Source organism: Colletes gigas, unplaced genomic scaffold, assembly GCF_013123115.1.
Source record: "Colletes gigas isolate AHSC1104 unplaced genomic scaffold, ASM1312311v1 Colletes_gigas_Sc00020, whole genome shotgun sequence".
Classification (NCBI taxonomy): Eukaryota; Metazoa; Arthropoda; class Insecta; order Hymenoptera; family Colletidae; genus Colletes; species Colletes gigas.
The window spans coordinates 3146679-3172036 of record NW_025106649.1 but is presented as its reverse complement, the minus strand read 5'-3'; the positions used below and the strand labels follow the sequence as shown (position 1 = coordinate 3172036).

The 25358-nt window shown below is 41.5% G+C and overlaps 3 protein-coding genes across 5 annotated transcripts in view; 2 read left to right on the top strand and 1 right to left on the bottom strand.

Moving 5' to 3' along the window:
- Nucleotides 1-11610, top strand: part of LOC122400816 — a 108667-nt gene extending 97057 nt beyond the window's left edge. The window contains exons 145-172 of the mRNA XM_043402485.1: nucleotides 37-357; nucleotides 557-862; nucleotides 955-1254; nucleotides 1334-1657; nucleotides 2093-2413; nucleotides 2495-2839; nucleotides 2942-3211; nucleotides 3299-3487; nucleotides 3563-3916; nucleotides 3988-4200; nucleotides 4268-4465; nucleotides 4527-4721; nucleotides 4800-5168; nucleotides 5230-5442; nucleotides 5533-5724; nucleotides 5810-6022; nucleotides 6098-6280; nucleotides 6373-6938; nucleotides 6982-7987; nucleotides 8060-8428; nucleotides 8500-8700; nucleotides 8773-9021; nucleotides 9131-9319; nucleotides 9395-9633; nucleotides 9759-10029; nucleotides 10108-10346; nucleotides 10437-10623; nucleotides 10709-11610. Coding sequence (XP_043258420.1) covers nucleotides 37-357; nucleotides 557-862; nucleotides 955-1254; nucleotides 1334-1657; nucleotides 2093-2413; nucleotides 2495-2839; nucleotides 2942-3211; nucleotides 3299-3487; nucleotides 3563-3916; nucleotides 3988-4200; nucleotides 4268-4465; nucleotides 4527-4721; nucleotides 4800-5168; nucleotides 5230-5442; nucleotides 5533-5724; nucleotides 5810-6022; nucleotides 6098-6280; nucleotides 6373-6938; nucleotides 6982-7987; nucleotides 8060-8428; nucleotides 8500-8700; nucleotides 8773-9021; nucleotides 9131-9319; nucleotides 9395-9633; nucleotides 9759-10029; nucleotides 10108-10346; nucleotides 10437-10623; nucleotides 10709-10947 — 8261 coding nt within the window. The 3' untranslated portion in view covers nucleotides 10948-11610. The remainder of the gene's footprint in view (nucleotides 1-36; nucleotides 358-556; nucleotides 863-954; nucleotides 1255-1333; nucleotides 1658-2092; nucleotides 2414-2494; nucleotides 2840-2941; nucleotides 3212-3298; nucleotides 3488-3562; nucleotides 3917-3987; nucleotides 4201-4267; nucleotides 4466-4526; nucleotides 4722-4799; nucleotides 5169-5229; nucleotides 5443-5532; nucleotides 5725-5809; nucleotides 6023-6097; nucleotides 6281-6372; nucleotides 6939-6981; nucleotides 7988-8059; nucleotides 8429-8499; nucleotides 8701-8772; nucleotides 9022-9130; nucleotides 9320-9394; nucleotides 9634-9758; nucleotides 10030-10107; nucleotides 10347-10436; nucleotides 10624-10708) is intronic.
- A 4134-nt stretch (nucleotides 11611-15744) lies between these two features.
- On the top strand, nucleotides 15745-21930 carry LOC122400848 (DNA topoisomerase 2-binding protein 1). Of its 2 annotated transcripts, XM_043402547.1 has the most exons (25): nucleotides 15745-16386; nucleotides 16468-16607; nucleotides 16711-16843; nucleotides 16913-17020; nucleotides 17077-17283; nucleotides 17353-17569; nucleotides 17658-17789; nucleotides 17857-17933; nucleotides 18016-18185; nucleotides 18256-18394; nucleotides 18458-18584; nucleotides 18668-18883; nucleotides 18958-19139; nucleotides 19208-19374; nucleotides 19441-19646; nucleotides 19735-19868; nucleotides 19939-20169; nucleotides 20243-20305; nucleotides 20378-20538; nucleotides 20599-20720; nucleotides 20786-20850; nucleotides 20932-21042; nucleotides 21099-21299; nucleotides 21391-21620; nucleotides 21695-21930. In XM_043402547.1, the coding sequence occupies exons 1-25, from the start codon at nucleotides 16276-16278 to the stop codon at nucleotides 21915-21917; spliced, it is 3873 nt and encodes a 1290-aa protein (XP_043258482.1). In that variant the 5' UTR covers nucleotides 15745-16275; the 3' UTR covers nucleotides 21918-21930. The 2 variants fall into 2 exon arrangements, with proteins under 2 accessions (XP_043258482.1, XP_043258481.1); XM_043402546.1 differs by having other exon boundaries at nucleotides 18256-18584.
- On the bottom strand, nucleotides 18965-24665 carry LOC122400849 (cytochrome P450 6k1-like). Of its 2 annotated transcripts, XR_006259399.1 has the most exons (7): nucleotides 24195-24665; nucleotides 23883-24121; nucleotides 23570-23800; nucleotides 23208-23485; nucleotides 22351-22540; nucleotides 22056-22271; nucleotides 18965-19080 (listed from the first exon to the last, which is right to left on the bottom strand). XR_006259399.1 is itself a non-coding variant. In XM_043402548.1 (6 exons), the coding sequence occupies exons 1-6, from the start codon at nucleotides 24605-24607 to the stop codon at nucleotides 22114-22116; spliced, it is 1509 nt and encodes a 502-aa protein (XP_043258483.1). In that variant the 5' UTR covers nucleotides 24608-24665; the 3' UTR covers nucleotides 21954-22113. The 2 variants fall into 2 exon arrangements, 1 of the variants encoding a protein (XP_043258483.1); XM_043402548.1 differs by lacking the exon at nucleotides 18965-19080 and having other exon boundaries at nucleotides 21954-22271.
- Between the last annotated feature and the right edge of the window lie 693 nt (nucleotides 24666-25358).

Genomic DNA, 25358 nt, shown 5'->3' with positions numbered 1-25358 from the left:
TCTGGAGTCATCGTGTAACCGGGAACCATTTTTTAGCTATGGTTCCACCTGTACCTGTGAACCCGTGCGTACCGTCGCCGTGTGGACCGTTCTCGCAATGCCAGGACATAGGGGGTATCCCGTCCTGTTCCTGCTTACCTAATTATGCCGGTTCGGTTCCGAACTGTCGCCCTGAGTGCTTAATCAACACCGACTGCACCAGCAACAAAGCCTGTATCAGAGAGAAATGCAGGGATCCGTGTCCAGGTTCTTGCGGAACAAACGCGTTATGCAATGTTATTAATCACACGCCAGCTTGCACTTGTCCTAGCGACTTTACAGGAGATCCGTTCACCAGCTGCCAACCGAAACCAGCAAGTAAGGATACATGTCTTTTAATCGGGCTAAACCGAGCCACCTGAATGTCTCCTCCAATTGTGGCGACGCAACAAATATTCCTTGCAACGTACTGGTGTATGAAATCTTTCTTGTGCCGCCACGATTGGAAATATTTAAGCGAGACAACCTGTATAAATGAAATAAAACGATCGCTGACTCTCCCTTCCACAAACCACAGTTACAACTCCAACGATGTCCGATCCGTGCAACCCATCGCCGTGCGGACCAAACGCGATATGTCAAAATGGAATCTGTAGCTGCGTAAGCGAGTATCGCGGTAATCCCTACGAAGGATGTTACCCAGAGTGCGTGCAAAACTCCGATTGTACACGCAACAGAGCTTGCTCCAACAACAAATGCGTGGACCCCTGCGTCGGTATCTGTGGTCAGAATGCCGAATGTGTGGTGGTCAACCATATTCCCACTTGCAGTTGCATAGAAAATTACGAAGGGGATTCTTTCACTCTCTGTAGACCGATTCGAAGTGAGTTTTACCACCGTTGCAGCTTGCAGCCAGCAAAGAATTAACTAAAACACCCGGTCATTTAATAACTCGATCCTGTTACGTATCGATAGAGCGCGTGAAACCTTGCGAGCCCTCGCCCTGTGGACCTAACACCGTGTGCCGTGAATTCGGCGAACAAGCATCGTGCTCCTGCCTCCCTGGATACTTTGGAACTCCGCCCAGCTGCAGACCCGAGTGTCTCGTGAACACAGACTGCGAACAAAGCAGAGCTTGCGTGAACGAGAGGTGCCGGGACCCGTGCGAGAACTCTTGCGGTCAGGGCGCGTTATGCGCGGTCCGAAATCACAACCCCATTTGCAGCTGCCCCGCCCAGTATTCCGGCGACCCGTTTGTCAGCTGTTTCCCCATGAGTAAGTAACCCAACAATGCCCACCGTCTATTTCTTGCACCTTTTCAGACACTGTTAACCCGACGTTTGTGGACGAACAGAAACCCACGACCTGGAACCCAGCCTGGACCCGTGCAATCCCTCGCCGTGTGGACCGAACTCCCAGTGCACCGTGTCGCCCGCCAGAAAACAGTCCTGCAGCTGTTTGCCCGAGTTCGTAGGGTCTCCTCCCAACTGTAGACCCGAGTGCCTAGTCAGCAGCGAGTGTCCTGGCGATCAAGCGTGCGTTAGGCAGAAGTGTAGCGACCCTTGCGTAGGACTCTGCGGCCCTAACGCGCTCTGCCAAGTTGTCATGCATTACATCCGTTGCGTCTGCCCCGAAGGATTTACCGGAGACCCGGTCACAGTTTGTTCCCCGATAACGAGTAAGAATTGTCCCGTGTGACCGTACTATTCGCGCCAATTTTTCACGATCAGAATACAGAGAGATGTCCCGCGACTTTCATTTTGGGATCCTTTTAACAAAGAAGTTTGTTGAATCTTTTTTTTAGCTGTAAATATTGTATATAAAGATTGTATAGAAAATACTGCATGTCGATTACAGGCAGTACTGCCACCTTTTCGCATCGTTTCTGCCTCTCTCTTCGGATACAATCCTGTTCATATTCTTCATTCTATATCGTCTCTCACAACTTATGTAAAGTCACGTACATCTCCAATTCGCGTGTTCTTGTACAGCCTCTGTTTCATTCACTGTTTTTCTTTTTTGTAAATTAACATATACAGTTTCTGTTTCATTAACTAATTATCGAAACGGCGCATTGAATAAATGATTAAATTGTCTTGTTACTTTATTGTAGCAACTCCTGCGCCACCGACACCATCGAGACCCTGCAGTCCTTCACCCTGCGGTGTCAACGCTTACTGCCGTGAAAGATACAACACCGCGTTCTGCGAGTGTGTGCCTGGTTACAGGGGAAACGCTTACGACGGCTGTGTCCCGGAATGTCTCGTGAACACCGACTGCCCGAAGTCTCAAGCCTGCATCAGGACCAAGTGCCAGGACCCTTGTACCGGAACTTGTGGCGTCGGAGCGATCTGCACCGTGTCGAATCACATCCCCATCTGCTCTTGCCCTCTACCAACAATTGGGGATGCGTTCACCCTCTGCCGTGCTGAAGGTATCTTCGATAATATTTATCGAAAACTTTTGGATCTTTAACTCGAATTGAAATTGAACGTGTTCGATCTTTATTTTTCAGAACCGAAAGAGAGAGATCCTTGCTCTCCGTCTCCTTGCGGTGCAAACACTCTCTGCGAGAAGGTAGGCAATACAGCGGTATGCAAGTGTCTGCCTAGCCTGCAAGGAGTGCCAACGAGCATCACAGGCTGTCATCCGGAGTGCGTGATCAGCTCCGACTGTCCAGGGGACAAAGCTTGCATAAACAACAGATGCGTGAATCCATGCACACAGAACGTCTGCGGGATCAGAGCAACTTGTCAAGCGATCAATCATAGTCCGCTTTGCAGCTGTCCGACCCCGTTGATCGGCAATCCGTTCGTAGAATGTTACACGAAATTCGGTAAGTCGCCTACGACTACCGAAGGCGAAACTGCAAATCTGAAGATGTACTGCAAGAAATGAATTGATCGAAGTAAGGTTCCTTCCAAAAAGTTAGAAACCACTGATGTAAGGTATTCCTTTTCAGAAACCAATCCTTGCAGTCCGTCTCCGTGCACCTACAATGGCGAATGCAAAGTCAGAAATGGCGTTGCGGTGTGCATCTATCCAGAGTGTGTCATCAACGACGATTGCCCACGAGACAAAGCTTGTTTCGCGCAGAAATGCAGAGATCCGTGCCTCGGTGCTTGTGGCATCAACTCACTTTGTCAGACGGTCAACCATAAACCTGTCTGCTCATGCCCGGCTGGATTCACTGGCAACGCTAGGATACAGTGCAACGTTCCACCAGCCGATGGTGATTATCTCGAAATTAACAATCTTCCAAGGGTTAAATAAATATGTACATACCATTAATTGATATTTGCGTCTTGTATCTTTGCAGTACCAGCGCCAGAGTGTACCCAGAATTCCGAATGCCCTAACGATAAGACCTGTTATAACCAGAAGTGCGTGGATCCTTGTACGCTGGACCCCTGTGGCTATAACAGCCGCTGTCACGTGCTGCTGCACCGGGCTGTATGCTTTTGCAACGAAGGCTTCACCGGAAATCCTCAACAATACTGCAGCCAAAGTATGTTTTTCAAATACGTCTCAAGCAGAAATTTAACAACACTTAATCTGGATAATCTTTTACCTCCTTTCACAGTTGGCTGTCGTGGAGATAGCGAGTGCCCGTTGACCCAATCATGCGTCAACAACGAGTGCATAGACGCCTGCTTGGTGACGCAATGCGGCGTCAACGCTCTTTGTACATCCGATGGATATCACAGACCAAGGTGCTACTGTCCTGACGGATATCAAGGCAATCCGTATCAAGTATGCGAGAGACCGGAATGTACCAACGACAACGACTGTCCATCTTCCCTGGCGTGCAGCAATCAGAGATGCGTCAACCCTTGCAACTGCCCACTGTCCGCTCAATGTTCCGTCATCAATCATCGACCTACTTGTCGATGCCCACCAGGTTACACCGGTGATCCGTACACGTCGTGTCTGATGGGTAATTAAAGTTATTTTTATCTCTGAATTAACGTTCAACCTCCAGAGCTTACGTTCTTCGTCTCCTTTCAGAAACAATAGAACCGCAGCCTGAATGCCAAGTGGACGGTGACTGCCCCAGCAAGTTGGGCTGCTTCAATGGAGTCTGTAAAGATCCCTGCATCGAAACCAAACCTTGCATCGCTGGAGCAAAATGCTCTGTCGTGGATACTTTACCAATGCGGACGATGATCTGTGAATGCTTGCCGAATTTCGCTGGCGACGCAACAGTCGCGTGCATTCCAGGTACAAATCAATTAAAAGTTATTGTAAGTATACTGGCACCATCGTTGCAACGTTCTCGTTTTTTCAGTGGATAAACAACTCGACGCAATCTGCCAAACGGACTCCGAGTGTACTACGAATATGGCCTGTTTGAACCAACGGTGCATCAACCCTTGCATTATCAGTCCCTGCGCATCGAATGCAGAGTGTGCCGTAGAAAATCATCGTCATCAGTGTCATTGTTCTACCGGACTTTCTGGCGATCCGTTCATGAACTGCTATAGAGGTACTGAATTGATTGTCTGATGCATTTAAACGGTTAATACGAATGTAATTTTCTTTCACAGATACTGACGGATTCCCAGAGTGTACAACGAACTCTGACTGTTCGTACAACGCGGCCTGTATAAACCAGCTGTGCCAAAATCCGTGTCTAGGCTCACAGTGCGGTCTAAACGCTGAGTGTGTCACGGTCAACCACCATCCGACGTGTCACTGTCAGCAGAATTTCGCCGGCGACCCTCAACTGCAATGTTTCAAACGTAAGTTTAAAGTAGAATCACATAAGTTTAAAGAATCGACTTATAACGTTTATCTATGTATGTTTTTTTTTTTTTTAGCTGAATGCAAGTCGGACAGCGACTGCCCCTATGATAAGACATGTCAGAATAATAACTGTGTCACTCCTTGTCTGGTCGATGATATTGCATGCGGTCGCGGTGCAGAGTGTATCGCGATCTCGCACAGAGCCCAATGCGCTTGTCCGCGAGGCACCCAAGGAGATCCGCGAGTGGCTTGCATTTCTACAGTATGTCACTATAACGAAGACTGCGCCGATCACGAAGCGTGCGACAGACTGAACAGAGTTTGTCGACCGGTTTGCGACGACGACGTCTGCGCGGAATCCGCGAAATGCATTGCCAGGGATCATCAACCGAAGTGCACGTGCCCCGCGGGAACCTCTGGAAATCCTTACATCGAATGCACCGGTGAGTAATTTTGTTTAGAGACGAGAAAACAGTAATAATAAAATTTCCAAATTCCCTCAAGGTGTCTCCATCGAAATGGGATGCAGAGAAGACGGCGAATGTCCGTTCTATCAGGCCTGCATAAACGGAAAATGTCAAGATCCTTGCCTGTCTTCGAACATGTGCACCGGCGATCAGATATGCAAAGTGTTGAACACAGTGCCACTTCGTACGATGATCTGCAGCTGCCCGCCTAATACCATCACTGACATTAACGGGCAGTGCAAGAAGATTGGTAAATATTACTGTTAATAAGTATTATTACACTTCCTTATCGTCTACGTCGGAAGCATAAGAGATAATCATAATGCAAATTGCGTTACAGTGCTGGCGGACGTTGATTGCCATCAGGACGAAGACTGCAGTAATTCGGAGAAGTGCATTGGCGGAACTTGTATCGAGGCTTGCCTTACCACCCAATGTGGGCTGAATGCCCAATGCAAGTCCACGTCTCACACGGGAATCTGTCAATGCGCGCCCGATTTCACCGGAAATGCTTATCTTGAATGCGTCAGAGGTACGTTTCAAGCGATACCAACTGAAATACATACTGAATTCGGGGCTGCCGGTTCCACTGAAAATTACAAACGATTACGTTTCAGCTCCCGTTACGCCATTACCACCGGTGCGTCCAGAGTGTTACGCCAACAGCGAATGCTCCAGTGATAGGCAGTGCATAAACTCCTTCTGTGTGAATCCGTGCGTCGTCGCGGATCCTTGCGGAAGAAACGCACTATGCCACGTGAACGATCACATTCCGGTCTGCAGATGCCCCGAAAACTACGAGGGCGATGCGAGAATCAATTGCATACCGCGTAAGTGTAAAATATATTAATAATTTTGGAAATGGTCACAAATGTTCGAAACAATTCAATGTTTCTTTTCTACAGCGGGCATCGTGGCCGAGTGTCACTCGAACAGCGACTGCGCTGGCAATGCTGCCTGCGTCAACAGCTTGTGCATCAACCCCTGCAATTGTGGGTCGAACGCAAAGTGCAACGTCGCAGATCACTATCCATCCTGCGTGTGTCCGCCTGGTTACTCCGGAAACCCTCAACTCGGTTGCTTCAAACGTGAGTCCTGTTTCTTGTTGAAGGGATGGAGCTATACCTTTGAATCTTACAGAATCCCTACTAATATAATTTAATGAAATCTCTTGCCACAGTGGACTGTGAGTCGGACAGCGAGTGCAACGACGCAGCGACTTGCTACAACGGCCAATGCGTGAATCCTTGCATCCTGGAGAACAAATGTGCCATCAACGGGGAGTGTTACGGCCAAAACCATCGCGCGGTTTGTCGCTGCGGCCCGGGCTACCTCGGCAATCCGGAAGTCCATTGCGAGAGAGTCGAGTGCAGCGCGGACCACGACTGTCCTCGAAACCTGGCCTGCGACAATGGACGCTGCGTGAGTCCTTGCATCGAGGACTCACCGTGTGCACAGAACGCCATTTGTTACGTCCAAGATCACGCGGCCACCTGTCGCTGTCCAGAAAATCTTCCGATCGGAAATCCGTACTCCTACTGCGAACATCGTCCAACGACGGTGCTCGACGAACCAGAGTGCAGGCTCGACATCGACTGCGCCGACAAGCTGGTGTGCATCAAGGACAAATGCATCGATCCGTGCCCGGTGATCAAACCATGTCCGGAGAACGCTCGATGCAACGTTCTTGATACGGTTCCCGTGAGGACTATGACGTGTACTTGTCCGGAAGGCTGGACAACCGACGTGGACGAAGTCTGCAGACCGAGTAAGGACGATTTCAGTTTAGGACAACGATTCAGAATGTCACACAAATCCTTTTATGTTAATAACGATTATATTTCCAGTTCAAATAACAACAATCGGAGCCTGCACCACGAACGACGAGTGTGGCGACAACGAGGCCTGCATCAACAGACAGTGCAGGGACCCCTGCAACTGCGGCACCAACGCCGTCTGCCACGTGAGGGATCACAAACCGATCTGTTCGTGCGAGGAAGGCTATCAGGGCAACCCGGACATCGTTTGCCATTCGGTGGAATGTAGACGGGACAGCGAATGCGCTCTCGACAAGAGCTGCGTGAACAACAACTGCGTGAATCCTTGTCTGGTGTCCGACAGCTGCGGCGTGAACGCCGAGTGCTATCCCAACAACCACAAAGCCGACTGCCGCTGTCGCAAGGGATACCATGGAAATGCTTTGGACCATTGCAGAGTAATCGGCTGTTACAGCAACGGGGACTGTCCTAGCGATCATTCGTGCATCAACCTACAATGCGTGGACGCCTGCGTCCATAGCAACCCCTGTTCACCGCTAGCCGAATGTAGAGTCTTCAACCATCTGCCCATTTGTCGTTGTCCAGCCCATCACGTGGGTAATCCTTACGTAAACTGTAAGCCGGAGGACAGACCCGAGTGCAAGGAGGACAGCGACTGTCCCGACTCGCTGGCCTGCTTCAACAACAAATGTCAGAACCCTTGCACCGTCATCGAACCGTGCAGCGAACCGTCAGAATGTAGAGTACTTCCAACCCATCCTGTTCGAACCATGGTCTGCGTATGTCCCAGCGGTTACGTGAGCAGCGGTAGCGGAACCTGTCGAGCCACCAAACCGATCCTCAGCATCGAGTGCACCAGGGACACTGACTGTCCTTCGCAGAAGTCCTGCGTGAATGCCGTGTGCAAGGATCCTTGCGCCTGCGGGCCTAACTCGGAGTGCACCGTCGTTGATCACAAACCAATTTGCGCCTGCGACGTGGGCTACGACGGAAATGCCGACGTGGCGTGCACCAAGGGTAGGGACAAACTAGATACAAGGCTCGAATGGGTGTTTGAATTAAACTGATCTTAATTTGATTTTTCCTCAGTCGTTGGATGCCGCGCTGACAGCGATTGCAGCGGATCGCACGCATGCCTGCAACACAGCTGCGTTCCAGTATGCTCGCCATCGACCACCATCTGCGGGAAAAACGCCGAATGCCACGGCATCAACCACAAAGCCATTTGCGAGTGTCCGCCTGGACTTGGGGGGAACCCGAGGGTCGGTTGCACTCTTCTTGGCTGCAGAACCAACTCGGATTGCCCCACGAACAAGGCTTGCATCAACAGTCGCTGCGAGAATCCATGCGCGGTGAACCCATGCACTGGGAACCTCGACTGCAACGTTTACAACCACGTGGTAGAATGTGCTTGTCCCCCTGGTTATATCGGCGACGTTAATTCAGGATGTACCAAACGTACGAGTTATATACACGCATACGTCTTAAAGTTCTGGCGGTTAAACTAATTTTCTGACTCCTGTTTTCAGTAACGAAGAAGTGCAAGGCGGACAACGAGTGTCCATCTCAGACCGCCTGCTTCAACGGCGAGTGCATAAATCCTTGCGTGAAGATCCAACCGTGCGGAGTGAACGCGGATTGCAAGGTCCTGGATACCAATCCTGTGAGGACTATGATCTGCGAGTGTATTCCTGGTTACAGAGGAAACGCAGTCGTCCGTTGTGAAAAAAGTAATTCTCGATCTGCAGTGTTCGAATAGATTGTTGGAATATTTCTAAATGCATCGTTTTCTTGTTTTACAGCTGACGTGTGCCCGGCAGAGAAGGGTCAGGTCCGTGACGAGAATGGTAACTGCGTTTGTCTACCTGGTTCGGCTAAGGACGAGAACGACATTTGCATACCGTGCCGCAAACAGTCCGGAATGATAATCAACGAAGAAGGATACTGCGTGTGCGCTTTGGAGAACGGCATGATCATCGACGAGTATGGTCGCTGTGTGTGTCCAACGGAACATGGATACAGACTAGACGCCAATGGATATTGTAAATTGGGTACGTCGAAAACTCGATGATCTATCTTTGTCGAGCACTGGCTGGAAAAAAGTGCATTGCTCTCAAGGATTCCAAAGAGATTCTCGCTAATAAAACGCCTGCCTTTCAGTTGACATAATCGAATGCAGACGCGACGACGATTGCGCCGACAACAGATACTGCGACTTGACCAGCCAAACCTGCGAAGATCCATGCTTGACGCAACTGTGTGGCATGAATGCACTCTGCAACGCTACCCGTCATCAAGCTATATGCACATGCATCAGCGGCTACAGTGGAAACGCTTACACTCAATGCTGTAAGAACTCGTTTCATCGTAAAAGTTCTTCGATTTGCAAGCGTTTTGGTAATTAATACGATACTTGTCCAACAGACAACGGAAACCGAGGGCGTACCGACTTCCCTAGGCCAGATATAATTGTTAGCTGCTTATCTGATGGAGTACAAGTCCTCATACACCTTCTGGACGACGAATTCGATGGTGTTTTGTACGTGAAAGGTCGCAGCAAAGATGAACAATGCAGACGAGTTGTTTCCATTTCTTCGGAAACGATGCACAAGACTGAAATATTCAAAGTGGCGTTTGGAAATTGCGGACTGATACATGTAAACGTAGGTTCCCTTTTGTACAAAAATTTCGATCCGCTTGATTTCCCTGCAAAACTATCCATACTCGATGTAGATCCTTTTGCATCCATATTTAACGTGTTAACGTCGTCCTCTTTCGATGCTTTCAGGGACAAGCCAGCTTCGTACTGGTCATACAAAAACACCCTAAACTGATGACATACAAGGCTCAGGCATATCACATCAAATGTATATACCAAACTGGTGAACAAAATGTTACTCTTGGCTTCAATGTTTCTATGCTGACCACCGCTGGAACCATCGCTAACACCGGTCCGCCTCCAATTTGCTTGATGAAAATTGTCACCCAAAGCGGAAATGAAATCACCTCCGCTGAGATCGGGGACAATCTAATGTTGCAAGTTGAAGTTCAGCCCTCCAGTGAGTATAAAACTTGTTCGGTCTATGGATCGATACGTTCTATTTGCTCCAGCCAAAATGCAAACTTCGTGTGTTCAGGCATTTACGGAGGATTCGCTCGAAACTGCGTTGCCAAGACGATGGAGGACAACCTGGAGAACGAATATATCGTGACAGATGAAAACGGATGCGCGACGGATCCAACAATATTTGGCGAGTGGGAGCAAAATCCTGAAACGCAGGCGCTGATGGCTAGTTTCAACGCATTCAAGTTCCCAAGCAGCGATAATATACGATTCCAGTGTAATATTCGCGTTTGCTTCGGACGGTGCCAACCCGTGAGTACTCGTACACTGCTTTCAAGTGATTTATCGAACAAGTACTCTAAAGAAGATACTGATGGTAACCCATAACGACTATTTTTTCAGGTCAATTGCCGAGGATACAACGCATTTGGCCGACGACGACGAGACGTTGATTCCGAAGTTAACGATACGTCTTTGAGCGTCGCGGACAATTTTGAGGGACAACTTCGAGAAGAAATAACAATTCAATCGAATTTGATATTCACTCTGGAGCGAAGAGAAGAGAGGCTTACAGCGGATCCAGCTGAAAGTATGTCGATATGTTCTTAACGATTTTCTTCATTAAACAGATTGGCCAAATATATTCTACTAATATGTAATGTTTATTGTTTCAGTTGCTTCGGCGCAAAGAGTGGAGGATATATGTGTTTCTATGGTCGGCTTTGTGATAGCATTAGTTATTACAGCACTCCTGGCACTAGTCGCTGTAGCTATTGCTGTATCATGCTGGCTAATGGCGTACCGTCGCCAGCCAAAGACTGCTGGACCACTGCCACATCCACCAGAGTTCCCAAATCCACTGTTCACTACTGAATCTGTAGCTGAACCTTCTCCTGATTATCACCTATCATAAGTTTCGTAGGATAATTATTATTTTATAACGTAATTTTATAATCGTCATCGGAATGCATTTCTGACCGCGTTTCCTGCCGGTCGGTCTTGTATTTCTGTAAACGACTCCTCCAGTGACTAGCCCTCCATACATTTCTTCCAAGGGTTCACAACGACGCGTCATATGAATCACGATATATATAAATATATATAAAGAGAGATATATGTACTATTTATGGTGATGGTTGCTTCCATTATCTACACAGAAAAAATTTTCCGACGTTCCTTTTTTTTTTTCTATACTATACTCCCTCTATTTAGTCATTGGAAGATTCGTTCAGCGTAACACTGTGAATTTAATTCCTGTGTAAAGTCAAACGAATTAGTCTAATATAACTTTCTTACTTCGAAAGTAGGTAACTGTACATTTTCTCTAATAAAACGCTAATGTAATATTTTTAAAATGTTGCCCCATCATTCGCTGCGTACATGTCCGAACGAAATCGCGAACATTAGGCGTTAAGGGGACCTCCGTCAGTTGTTGGCCCTTCGAAAACTAACACCGACATCCCCACCACCAGCTACCCCTCACACTACGCTCCGTCCAATTTTATGTGTCACCAAAAACGAAATACGATCAATCTACGGATCGAATGTTACTGTCACTATCATTCAACGACGGCTTCCCCACCATCGATTTAGACGAAAGTCTAAACTTGGGCATGTTTTTATTTAATCCTTATGTTTACCTTAATAAAAAATCAAAATCATAATGCATACTTTCTATGCTTCTTACATACATTCTCCTCTACCTTTCCCAATAAATCCTTAATTTATGTAAAGTTATATAATTCCTTATAATTACTCCAAATATTAATTCGAATCTGATTAAGTCCTTAAGACTCTTTTGAAGATATGGAGAACTCTGAGTTTATTCTTATATCTGTTAAACAAACTCCTAGCTGTCTCCTAGCGATAAAACAAAAACATTAACATTAACTTTTTCTCATATAACAACCCTAACTTCAACCTTTTAATCGATAACGTAGAGCACAACCACACAACAGAAAACGCCCCTGTTGTCACAAACAGGCTTCCTTCGTTTCGTGGCAGGTAAAACGATCGTTGATACCATGGAAATTACATATACGGGCAGGAAGACGAAAGAGTGGCCAGCTCGACGTATTTAAATCTTCTTTGTTACTAACACTTAAGATTCAATACGGAAGATTTAAATACGTCGAGCTGGCCACTGTTACTAATCATAAGATCGTAAGGCTGACCTCCTACGTCTAATGATCTCGTCTGTGCCCTCTCGTGCTAAAACGCCCAAGTTTGTCGTGGAATAGTTGACCATCTTTGACGCTAGATGGCGCGCATTTTTCGACCTTGTGGCCGCCAGTCGGAACGTTGGCGCATCTCGGCCATCACCGTGATGCCCCTGGTAGACAGACAGCGAATTAATGGGGTTTTCCCAAAATCGAGTGACCACTCTAGTTACAATAAGGTAGCTGGGACAACGCGCGCGGAAGAATACGAGGAGACACGTTGTTGATTTACGTTTAGTTACATTTGTTAACACTTTTTGAGAAATCAGAGATGCCAGAAAAACACCGCCGGGTGCACACGCACACATGCCAGATACGCGTACGTGAACTCGTGGAGTTTCGGAAAGTCGACAAAGGCAAACTGACGCATGCCCTCTTTCTCGATTCTCCGAAGCTGCCCGAAGTAATTTCGGATCGCCTCGTGGGAGTCGAGAGAGAAAGGCTCACATTTGCCTTCTCGCTCTAAACAACTGAAATCCGACCTCCCGTCAACGGCATACGATTTGGATTCTCGAGCCGAGATTCTCGACTGCCCAGGCATTTTTACTTTCCGACCTATGTAGGCGCACATAAGCAAAGTACCCATAATGAAAAAAAAATTTTGTAAAATTTATTTTACGGAAATACACGTTTTTAGACCTCCTGATCATATTTTAATTATTGAAAAAAAAAGAAATTTTTTTTTATTCCCATGTATGAGCACACATATGTATATTATTAATACGATTTTTGAAAATCAAAATACTTTAAGATTGAAAATTAATAAATTAAAATGAGATTCCACTCTTTACCAGTATTGTGCACGCTGTGGTATTTTTCAATAAGAAGAGTTCTTACTTTTATAACATAAACAAAACAGTAGAATTAATAATTGCAGAAATTAATTAATAATGATTTTCCTCGATTGTTTTGAAATAACCGTATCAATTGATTATGACGAACTAAATAGAACTAACTAGAAACAAAGGAAAAGTGATCCCGTTTGCCAGTTTAATACAAAGTATGGGTTGTATCTTAAATTTTAAAAGCACATAGTCGAATATTTTTAAAGGTACAAAACATAGCGTTTCATTGTAGAACAGTAACATAAGTTAGCAGGTAATGTCATAAAACTGTTTTTCCCAGCTATATCCCTTTTTACCTGAAGTATAAGGTAAAAAGTACGAGCTACAAGGTATGACTATCCGAAAATCGTTCACATTTTATCAATGTAAATGAAGCGGCCTTTCCATCAGAGTTAAATACAAAATTTTGTAATTTCTGTGAAAACAAAACTCAGTAAATGTACGTGGTGCTTGAAATTTTTATGTTTTGACTGTTTTTGTGAAAAGTACCATCCAGATTCATGTACTTCGTACATTGAAAATAACATATGTTAAATGTAATCGGTTAAATTTAACTTTAAAAAAAAATATTCGAAGGTCAGACAAAAATATAATGTCATATTTAGTGTACGATTAAAGTGTGATTGAAAAAATAAAAAAAAATAGTTCAAGGCAGGGTTCGAACCAGCAGAGCAGAAGAAGTTCGGAACTTGCAGGCAAAGACCTCATCACTCACGCCACGCTGATTAGTGGTGAACATAGTTCTATTTCTGAAAATAAGTACCTGTAATAACTTTAATAATATCTCAAAGTAAAACCTAACCCAAAACCTGGTACCATTCCAACTTTTCCTTGTTAGAAACGAGTTTTCAATTTGTCTTAGCGAAAATCGCAATCACATTTTGCACATTATTCTAAAACATTTGTGGTATTCGTTTTCAATGCGATTTAAGTAAGCATGTAATGTATAAGATTTCATTTAATGTTTTCTTTTCTAGAGAAGATAGAGAAAAAGTTTATATAATTTTTTTTATATAAAATTTAATTCGTCCTAAGATTTATATGAAACATTTAAAAGATTTTTTATACATTATGCCTATATATCGGAACAACTATGAAACAAGAGGTATAATCTGTAAGGAGCGTATGTGTGTGGCTAGGAGAACCGTTATCGTTTGCGTCGATAGGAGTGTTTAGTCTAAGCTAGAGTAGGTATCGAGTGAGGTGTTTAGGTTTAAGCTGAAATACGTTTTAGAGACTGCGTCTCGAACGTGCGTTTTGTTTAGATCATTATTATAAGATAGGAATAAGGAAGGGTCGACTTTGACTGCAGGATCGTCACTTTGTATCGAACGTTAGTCGAGAGCAATCACAGTTTTACGTTTATGATCTTTTACGTTTACGTTTTATGTCTTTCTTTTATGTTCTTTATGTTAAATAGTTAGTAAATATTAAATAATATAATTACATCGTTACGTTTAGTGTTCACGTATTTGAATCCGTCCACACGCCTTTGAAATGAGAACATAAAACTTAAATGTAAAGTTTCATTTAAATTCATTCAGCTATTTATATTTAATCGTATTAATAATATACATATGTGTGCTCATACATGGGAATAAAAAAAAATTTCTTTTTTTTTCAATAATTAAAATATGATCAGGAGGTCTTAAAACGTGTATTTCCGTAAAATAAAGTTTACAAAATTTTTTTTTCATTATGGGTACTTTGCTTATGTGCGCCTACATAGGTCGGAAAGTAAAAATGCCTGGGCAGTCGAGAATCTCGGCTCGAGAATCCAAATCGTATGCCGTTGACGGGAGGTCGGATTTCAGTTGTTTAGAGCAAGAAGGCAAATGTGAGCCTTCTCTCTCGACTCCCACGAGGTGATCCGAAATTACTTCGGGCAGCTTCGGAGAATCGAGAAAGAGGGAATGCGTCAGTTTGCCTTTGTCGACTTTCCGAAACTCCACGAGCTCACGTACGCGTATCTGGCATGTGTGCGTGTGCACCCGGCGGTGCTTTTCTGGCATCTCTGGTTTATTCTTACTTGATGCACGTGGTTCGTTTCCACGAATTATGCGCGTGCGTTCGTAGGCCCACCCCTACGACCACGGATATTAATATTCGAAATAACTGAACACGTGTATGTAACAACAACAACAATAACGAGTATTACTTTATTAACGCTAGACGTACAAGTCTTTGTCTAGCAACAGGAGTTTTAATCTTTATCTTTTTGAGGTGCTTCTTCGCAAAGTTCTTACCAAGCAGTGAGTTGAGCGCCCTTGCTCTTTTGGGAGGACGCGCTTTCGCCCTGCTGCGCTGCGCGCGCAGCCTTACGGCTGATTCGCTCTTGTCGGGAAACTGCTCCCTTGTACTCTTGTGCGGACGAGACCATAAGTCTCGACCCCACAAGGTCGAAAATGCGCGCCATCTAGCGTCGCAGACAACGAACTATTTGACGACAAACTTGATAAGACTCGCACAGGTGGTCCCTCTCGACTCCCACGCGGCAGTCCGAAATTACTTTGGTTAGTTTCGGAGAATCGAGAAAGAGAGCATGTGTCAGTTTGCCTTTGTCGATTTTCCGAAATGTGTATGAGCTCACATACGCGTGATCTGGCATAGTGTGAGTAGTGCACTCGGTGCTCAATCTGGCATCTCTGATCTGGGCACACTGTACTGACTACTGAACAGTAGTTTAGGCGCGAGAAATTTTGTCATACGTAACTGTGTCATAATAACAATTTGTAATTTAAAGAATTATAGACATTTATAGTAGCAGTTGTAATATTATTAAAACATCACGAACATCATTTTATAAAATATGTAGAAGTATATTTCTAGTATTAAAAGATTCCTCGACGTTTATTTGTTAAAGAGCACTAACCTATCCCCGAATGATTTAAGCCAGCACGATGACACTTTAAACGATTAAAGTTCGTTTCATGAATTACAGTGGTTAAAATTACCGTGTACTGTACGAAATTAAATTGTGTAATGTTACTTATAATTCTATAATCAGTGTTATCTAATCATTTCATCAGTATTTATTAAAACTTATGTACGACGTCATGTTCTGTAACATTCAAACATGTTTCGTTCTTGAATAGAATATATTTTTAACAAATAATAGAACTGCGGTATTTGCTTACAACAATCTCACTTCCGAGTCGAAGTATTTTTGTTACCAAAATGGTTAATGAGGAAAGTCAAATTGATACAGGTGTAAATCTTTACTTTGTTGTGCCAAATAAATACAAGTCTGAAGATGATTGCACAGAAGAGATGTGGCATACATACAATGTTAGTAAATAAATCGAAATATAAACAAAAATGTTCATATTACAGAATTGTGATAATTTAATAAATTATTTCTTTTTTCAGAAATGTTGCGAAAATGAGTTACAACCAATGTGGATTACTGAATCTAAATGTGATAAAATGAAACCAGCTAAAAATGATGTTTTTATAATGGAAGAATTTGAAGGTGATACATTTGAGAAATTAAAAACGTTCAAATGTCCGTGAGTAAGACCATTTGATATTAAAGTTTAATAATAGAAATCTGTCGCTGTTTTATTTTATTTTAATAAAATGTTTCTCTGTAATGTTAAATCACTATTGCAGGATAGTTGGACCCAGATGCTTGCTGCTTTGTTTTATCAATGGAGAACCAATCCCAGAAGGAAAGAGTCCAGTATATACAACATCTATGAGAGGACTTTGTATATGTGCTTCTGGTTTCTCTCCACAAGAGAAAGTATGTCTAATGAATTTCTTGTATATCGGTAATCCATTTAAGAGTATCTAAAACATCTTATGATTACAGGAACACATAGAAAAATTAGTGGAGTACATGGGTGGTATTTTTACAAAACAGTTACGTAGTCGTGTAACTCATCTTATAACAGCATCTGTGATGTCTGCAAAGTATGAGGTAATTAATATTAAAATTAAATCCATACTTCTTTAACATTTGATTTTTTTCAACAGACTGCCATAGAGATGCAAATACCAATAGTTACAAAGAAATGGATTGATACAATTTGGGAAGTAAATTTAAAGGAATTTGTTAAAGCAGACGATAGCATGTTTGATAAATACAAAGCATCTGTTTTCCTTAATTTAATTGTAACATCGACGAACCTTCCAAAACGTGAAAAAGAAGAAGTCAAACGCTTAATCAGTGATCATGGAGGAGTAAAATATAACTTTAAATTATTGTAATTTGTATTATTTTAGCATTTGCTTACATAATTATTTTTCCAGATATTTATGGGTCCCCTAGATGGAGCAAAAGTTAAAGTTGTGCTCGCGCCTGAAAATAGTCCATTAAGTGAAAAATTGAGATATGCAAGACGAGCAAACATTGCTTGTTTAACGCCAAATTGGGTCTATGAAAGCATAAAAGTTGGCTATGCTTTACCCTTCAAGAATTTTTTGATCAAATCATCAAAAGCGTGTTCCACTCCAGAACGAATGAATGGTACATATATCTGCTATTGTAGAGCTGTCCTAATTTTGCTGATTTTAATCCTGCGTAACAATTAATATTTTAATCGTTTAAATTACAGCGACATGCGAAACTTTTAATTGTTCAACAATAAGTGCTATAACATGTGATCTGCAACCAGTTAATTGCGTGGATGAAAGTTTACTAACAACAATCAGCAGTGCATCTACTTTAGACCTATTACCTAATTCTGGTTAGTGATAAAACATACGAAAAATGGCTTATTTTAGTAATAATTCTAAGCCAATCGAAATTTTTAGCCAGGTCAAGTATAGTTTTGGATAGGCTTTCATTCGGTGAAGCAAAGTCGGCTGGTCCGTTTTTGGATGGGTGTAACGTATGTGAATTAAATACATATCCTATGATTTACAATATTACAAACTGATATTTCTTTAATTAGTTATTTTTACTCTTCTCAGATTTACCTTGCTGGATTTGCTTCTAATCAAAGGGATAAGCTTAACAAAATATTAAACGTAGGCAGTGCAACGCGACTCGATGATATATCGGATGCTTTAACACACGTTATCGTAGGTGATGAAAATAGAGCAGCGAGCGACATGAAACTAATGAAATCGAAAGGATTATGGTATGTTAGCGAACGAATATCGAAATCATTTATTATGTGGCATTTTAACGCCAATAAATACATTTTATAGTCCGTATATATTAACTTTGGAATGGCTGGAGGAGAGTGTCAAATTAAAACGACCCGCACCGGAGGAGAATTTTTTATTCCAACAAAAATGTAATGTAATACCAACGGCTACGGAACCTCAATCCCCGTTAAGCAAAAGAGTAAGTGTACAACATATCCGGCAAGTAAAATCTATCTACTTCAAAATTACACATATTTTTCAGAATTTACAAATGTTGCAAAAACCGAAGAAGGTACCTATTCCGTCTTTTGATATAGATAAAAAATTGTCAATGCTCGAAAAAGAGAAAGACTCTGATCTTGTACAACAATATCTTCAAGATACAGTTGGTAATGTTCTTATATAATAACTATCTATACACATTTTAAGGAAAATATTTCGATGTATAATTTATTAGTTGTCTTTAATCTAGTTTCAGTAAATGATAATACAATACAAGAATTTCTGAAGTCACGTACACCTGTTACAGAAGAGAATAATGAGAAAACTATAATCAATGATCGTGAAAGTCAAGCAAGACAATTAAAAAATACATTAGTATCTGAAACTATACAAAGTAAACCTAAAATAGATGATACCGAGATGCCAATCAGCCAGACTTCCACTATAAATGAAAAGCTGTTTGAAGGTAATTCTATCTATGTTCTTAATAAATATGATAACATCGAATTGTGAGCAATAATGAAAGAAAATAATATACAGGACATACATTCGTTGTAACTGGCTTCAGCGAGGAAGAGAGTTATGTAGCAGGAACTATTGTGGCAATGGGTGGACAGGTTGTTTCAAGCACATTCGTTGGTATCCCAGACTATGGTGTTGTACCTAAATGCGGCGCATTTTTAAAATATACTGTAAATGAAATTGTTACTGACTTATTCATTGTAAGTATCACTTTGTTATGTCGGTATCGCAGTACCTTAAAATACTCTATTACTAACAAATTTTATAGGAAGACTGTGTAAACCAAGAAGTAATAGTTGATATTATGTATTACCACAGACCTTTGTCTATTAAGAAACATACGAATCCATTATCAGGCTGTATTATTACAATGAGCATGTATACAGGTCTAGAACGAACATACCTTGCGACTTTAGCTACCGAATTGGGTGCCATGTAATATATTCTAATTTCTGAAAAGCGATTAAATTAAATAGAGTATTAAATGATTATTGGTTTCAGGTGTCAAGATATTTTCGTACGTAAAACCAACATCGAAAAGAACACGTACGGAAGCACACATTTAGTCTGCCCAACGCCAGAAGGAAATAAATATAATGCGGCAGTGAAATGGAAATTACCAGCTGTTACTGCCGAGTGGTTAAAAGCTTGCGCTGCTCATTCAAAACGGGTCGATGAGACTCCGTATCTTGTAGGAGAAACTATAGGTATATGAAATTTGATATTTATAATTATTTTTACTTATAACGCATTTCAAATTACATATGAATATTTGTATGATAATTGATTGTTCAGCTCCGGAAAGACCCAACGAAAATTGCAGTACAGATACAAGTTTATCTAAGGCCAATACAAGTCAAATGCATTCCCCAAATGAATCAATGGTTAGAAATATTATTACTCCAAAACGACATTTACCTCAATTACAAGTATGTATTTTCTTCTTATCTGTCTTGGAAAATATTTTGCATTATGGTTGTTACTCAAGCGTTATTATAGAGTCAAGATGGCAGTTCTGGTGAGACGCCGCTAATAAATAAAAGACTTAGCTTGCTTATGAATAAAACATCAGAATCGCCATTTCATGTGTCTACACCGAGTACACCCTATGGTCAAGTATTTAAACCAAATCCCTCGCCAGAGACACGGAAAGGTTGGATCAAATGGATTGACAATTTTCCGGATTTAAGGGTAGAAGAACCTCCCTTGAAACGAAGACCACCCAGCACCGTACGTTTTTTCTCTTTTGTAGCTTCGATCATCTCTAAATTGATAATTAATTTTTCTACATTTACATTCGCAGCCTCTTTCCGAATTGAAAAGACAATTGTGGCAAAAATTGAAAAATATTGATCATAACCAGGAAGTAAGTATTTTTAATTGCACTATCCAATAAATAAGAACCTTTTTATTTTATCTAAATGTTTAAATACAATAGGAAAATGCAGTTGAAACACTACTTGATACTAATGATCGTACACCAGCAGAAACACCTGAAGCAACGGAAAGTAATAGCACTAAAGCAACTACAACTACTCCCATTAATAGAAAATTGGATTTCCCAGATGAAAACAGTCCACAAAATAATGAAATTAACATGTAAGTTAGTATAGAAGTTTTTTAAGTAATTCTAAAAATAATTATTATACATTACTACAGGCAAATCGCACAATTACATCAAGTACTCCAAAGGACATCGAGTACACCTGAAAATAGATATTCCCTTTCTGGAGAAAATGCGAACACATACAATGCAGAACCTTCAGATCCTATACAGAAATGTAAATATATCTTATCTTTTCATTATCTTTTTTCTCATCTTTTTAATATTCATTATTTATTATAGTTAGCGTAAAAGATTCACAACCTATTGATGCTATTGTTTGGGAAGACCCAAGTCACGCGAGACGCGTAAGTTGTTTATATAAATTTACGTAATTTTAAATGATAAACATCAATCGATACCAATTTTAATGACCTGTACATGTACAGCTGGCAATACACGAAGAACAAAATAACATGGAACATGTTGACGAAGAATCGCCAGAAGAATCTGAGCCCGAGCCTCCGAAAAAACGGAAGTTCATGCTCTCTGGCGTAAAGGTACGGATTTAGACTCACGAAATATATTGACAAAGTTAACCCATTTTTCTCAACAGGACAGAATATTATACGAACAAGTAATAAAAGACCTCGGTGGTGACGTATCCTTGGATACTAAATTTGATACCAGCGCAACGCATTTGCTTTGCCTTCGACCTGCAAGAAACGAAAAAATGCTTGGTAGTATAGCATCTGGAAAATGGGTACTGCATTGTATGTACCTCCGTGATTCAGAGCAAGAAGGAAAATTCCTCGATGTTAGTATCATTGATCATCAATTTAAATGACTCTGCATATATGTATATGTTTTTTTATGTCTCTATAATTATATAATTATGTTATTGATAGGAAGAAAAATATGAATGGGGAAATCCGAAAAGCAAAGGTATCATACCCGATCCAGTTGGAGAAATTGAAGAAATGATCGCAGCCGCTGCTTATAGATGGAGGCTCAATTTATTAAAAGAACCACGAGGACCATTTAATAACATGGTAGCTCTATTACTAGTTTCTGATGAGAAGTACGATCAATTTGAACGATTAATTAACGCTGGAGGCGGCAAAGTTGTTCAAGCAAGGTAAACCAATAACCGTTTTCCTTTTTATTTAACGCGGTATACTGCTAAGTTAGTTAATAAATGCCTTGTTCCAGACCACCGTACGACACGAGCCCGTCAGAAAAGAAGATCACCCATTGCTTCGTTAATATCAGGCAAGTTAACCAGCCAATCGATTGGGCAATGTTAGCAAACAAAGGTATTCTTTGCTTCGTACCACAGTATTTAAGCAACTATCTCACCGAGACAACGCCGTCAAATCCACGAGAATGTGTAATTCCAGAATTTAAAAAGTATTTAGCGCTTCTACCGAAGTAAGAGAGTGATAAATACAATTTTTTTCTAAGCCTTATGTATGTTGGTATCCGAACATTTTTATTCGTACATAGAACAAAAATATTTGTCATATTTTATTAAATTACGTTTCTATTGCTTTTGGTCGTTTCGTTAAATTACCTATGTATTGTAAAATAGATGTATTTTGTACAGAAACTTTATAACGTTGAATGGCACATTAAAGCTTTGTAAACCTCAGTTTGAATCCCTCTGGTGGTGATAGAAAGACGTTGCGAGGATCGACGTCAACTTTATAAGTAGGATCTAATGAAACTTCGTAATCCTTAAGTATTGTGATTATTCCCACAGTAGACTGTAACATACCGAGTCGCGCACCTAGAAGCGTTTTAATTAATAATAATTGAAATATCCTATTAAACATACAGAGACATCTATTAATAGAATACTTTCGTACCAATGCAAGCTCGTGGACCTTCTCCGAAGGGCATGTATGTACCCGCTGTAATTTTATCTTTGTTCTCGTCGCTAAATCTATCTGGATCGAAGCGCAGAGGATCGGGAAAATATTTTGGATCACGCTGAATACCAGTTAATATTACGTAAATCGGCGTTCCTTTTTCTATAACCATATCGGTTCCCGGTACCTATAAAATGTAAAGAAAGAAAATAGTTTCATTAGTAAACTAAACTTGCATTTAAGGATAGGCGAAACGTATTTCAATGAGCGTTCGCGTATTGTGTTCGGTAGCTGTGCAATTTGTTACATAATTTTATGTATTATGTTATATAAAAGTGGCACGTTTTATTCAAAACAATGCGTTCAATATTCGACGAGGTTTTATTGTAATTCGAATAAAGCCAACGCTGCTTGCATTGCAATTCTCCCGAGGGAAATGCGTAATAAACATGTTAGCGTGCCCCCATGCTCTGCACTGATTAAGTAATTCGTACAATCGTTACATAAACTAAGTTAGTCATAGTCAACACGTTCTGCTACGCACAGCATCTAATAAATCCTTAAACGGCGTGTATGTACCATTCTTCCACGAGAAGAAGGCACAGCGTGTTTACAATCCCCATTCCTGTTGCAGTCTACTGACTCACAGATATTGGTCGAAAACGATGACGAAAATCGGTGACAGCCAATTAGCGGATTAAAGCAAGAGTGGGGATGTAAACACGCTGTGTCTTCTTCTCGTGGAAGAACGATACACACGCCGTGCCAAATGCATTTATCATTCAAGTATTGATAATACTTTCTATTTTAAATTATGCTTGGAGACATCGTTATAATATTTTTTCTCGCTTTACCTTGTAATCGACAGTGGCCACTCGGTCCAATAGAGGAGCCGATGGATAAAGTCTCAAAACTTCCGATATCACTTGATTTAGATACTTCATATTCCGTACGCCTTCGTAAGTCAATCCGTGCGTTTCCAGCTTTTCGAGAATATCTTCTCGCACTTTATTCTGAATATCCGGATTCTTCGCGAGCTCGGCAAGGGTAAAACATATCGTCGTCACGTTAGTCTCGCGACCAGCAACGAAGAAAATAGCCGATTGCCCGACCAAATGATCACCCTCGAATTCTGTACAGAAAGTTATCGTCGTTTGAGAAAACAATACGTGACCATTAACAAAGGATATTTGGAGATTGACGGCTCATCACTAACTGAAATCATTATCCTGTTTTTCGTTCTTCAGCATTACCAAGGAATCGATCAGATCAGCGCGTTTAGATTTTGTCCTCTCTCTAGAATCCATAGAATCCCAAAATATAGATCGGAAATAATTCGTAGCCGAGCCTAATATTTGACCTCCCAGAATCGGTGCCATCGTCGGGAAGAAAAACATGCAGTAAAACTGTACGGCCCGCCGAAACGTGATTTTCAACGCGTCTTGGGCTTTTAAATGAAAAGGAACAAGATAGAAATAAGAAATAACGACAAGGAACTCACTCGTAATTATTTTCGCGTATATAGATACCTTTCTGATAGAAGGTGCCCTGAGACGTGTCGAAAGAATTCACATGAATTCCAAAAGCAACGGAAGATATAATGTCGGTGGCGTATTTTGACATAACGTTTTTGACCATGATGGTTCTCGTACTCTCGTTGTTTGAAAATTCACCTTGCAAATAATTCTTCATCGATTCCGCGGCCTCGGTTATCAAGGGGAACAGATTCTTCATTTTCCCACTCGTAAACACTGGCGTTAATTTCGTTCTAATAAAAGCGTATAATACTTTCCTTCGATCACTCTGTTCGCAGCTTTGGATTTAAAAAATTTTCGACTCACCTTAAATATTTCCATTGTGGATTCTTTATCGCGAAGAGACTCGAGTTTCCGATTTCATCGTGGAACGATTTAGCCGTGAAATATCGATCTGAAAAATACTGGAAATCCTTGACTAAAATTTGCTTTATCAGTTCCGGGCTCCTCAATAGTAAAAAGGGTTTGTGCAAGACATAGATTCCCAGAACGTCGTCGTTTTCGGAAGCTTGCCGATACAGATCGCCCATCACGATCGCAGGTGATCTCCGCATCAGTATTCCGTCTTTCATGTTTCCAAAAAACCAGTGTCCCGAAACGGATGGAATACCCCGTCTTTTCCAATAAGTGTGCTGATACTTTAGGTAAAGGTAGAGGATCGCCGCTATAGCAGCGATCACGAAAAAGGGATTTAAGAGCAAGAGGCTGAATGCTTCCATAGCTCTAGATATGTAACTTAATGCTGTCAGTTCCTCAACAGCACTGATTGCAGCTTGAAAAGTCACAGAATTATATACGCGTGGTCATCACGCTGGTTCATGCTTATCTACTGCGTACAACTAATCTACAAAAGTTTCTTTTTTTAATGGCGACATATTTACTAATGTTACCCACACAAAAACATACGTAATCCGTGACTCGGCACAAACAGTATCACATCTACCCCATACGTAAAGATAATGTGCATACAAAAAAATACACAATAAAGCGTAAAAAGCACATTTCTATACAAATATAATTTGTGATAAAAATATCAAACCGCTTGTTCGATGCAAACAAAAAAAAATGCTTCTTTAGTTTTCTACTCGTGAATAACCGAAATAGCAGTTATTTTTCATTTAATCAATAGATTTAAGTGTGTTGATGAGGATATGTCATTATTAAGTGACATCAGTCACTTTGCTATCAAGTGTTCTGGAGCAGAAAATTGCAGATGCATAGTCACTTGCTTTTAGTTCTCAAGATATACTTATTGAAAACCTTGAACTATAATAAGAATTCATGCGGTAATAGGATGTGGGCTCACGCGAACATCATATTTTTTTATAACATTCAAGAAGTATCGAAATACTGATATAGAGAGATATCCGGTCATATCTACTATATGGTCGCCCACTGAAGTACAAACCTAATATAATAGTTTTTGTGATAAAATTTGAGGCATTAATGTCATGCGCATGCACACCACGG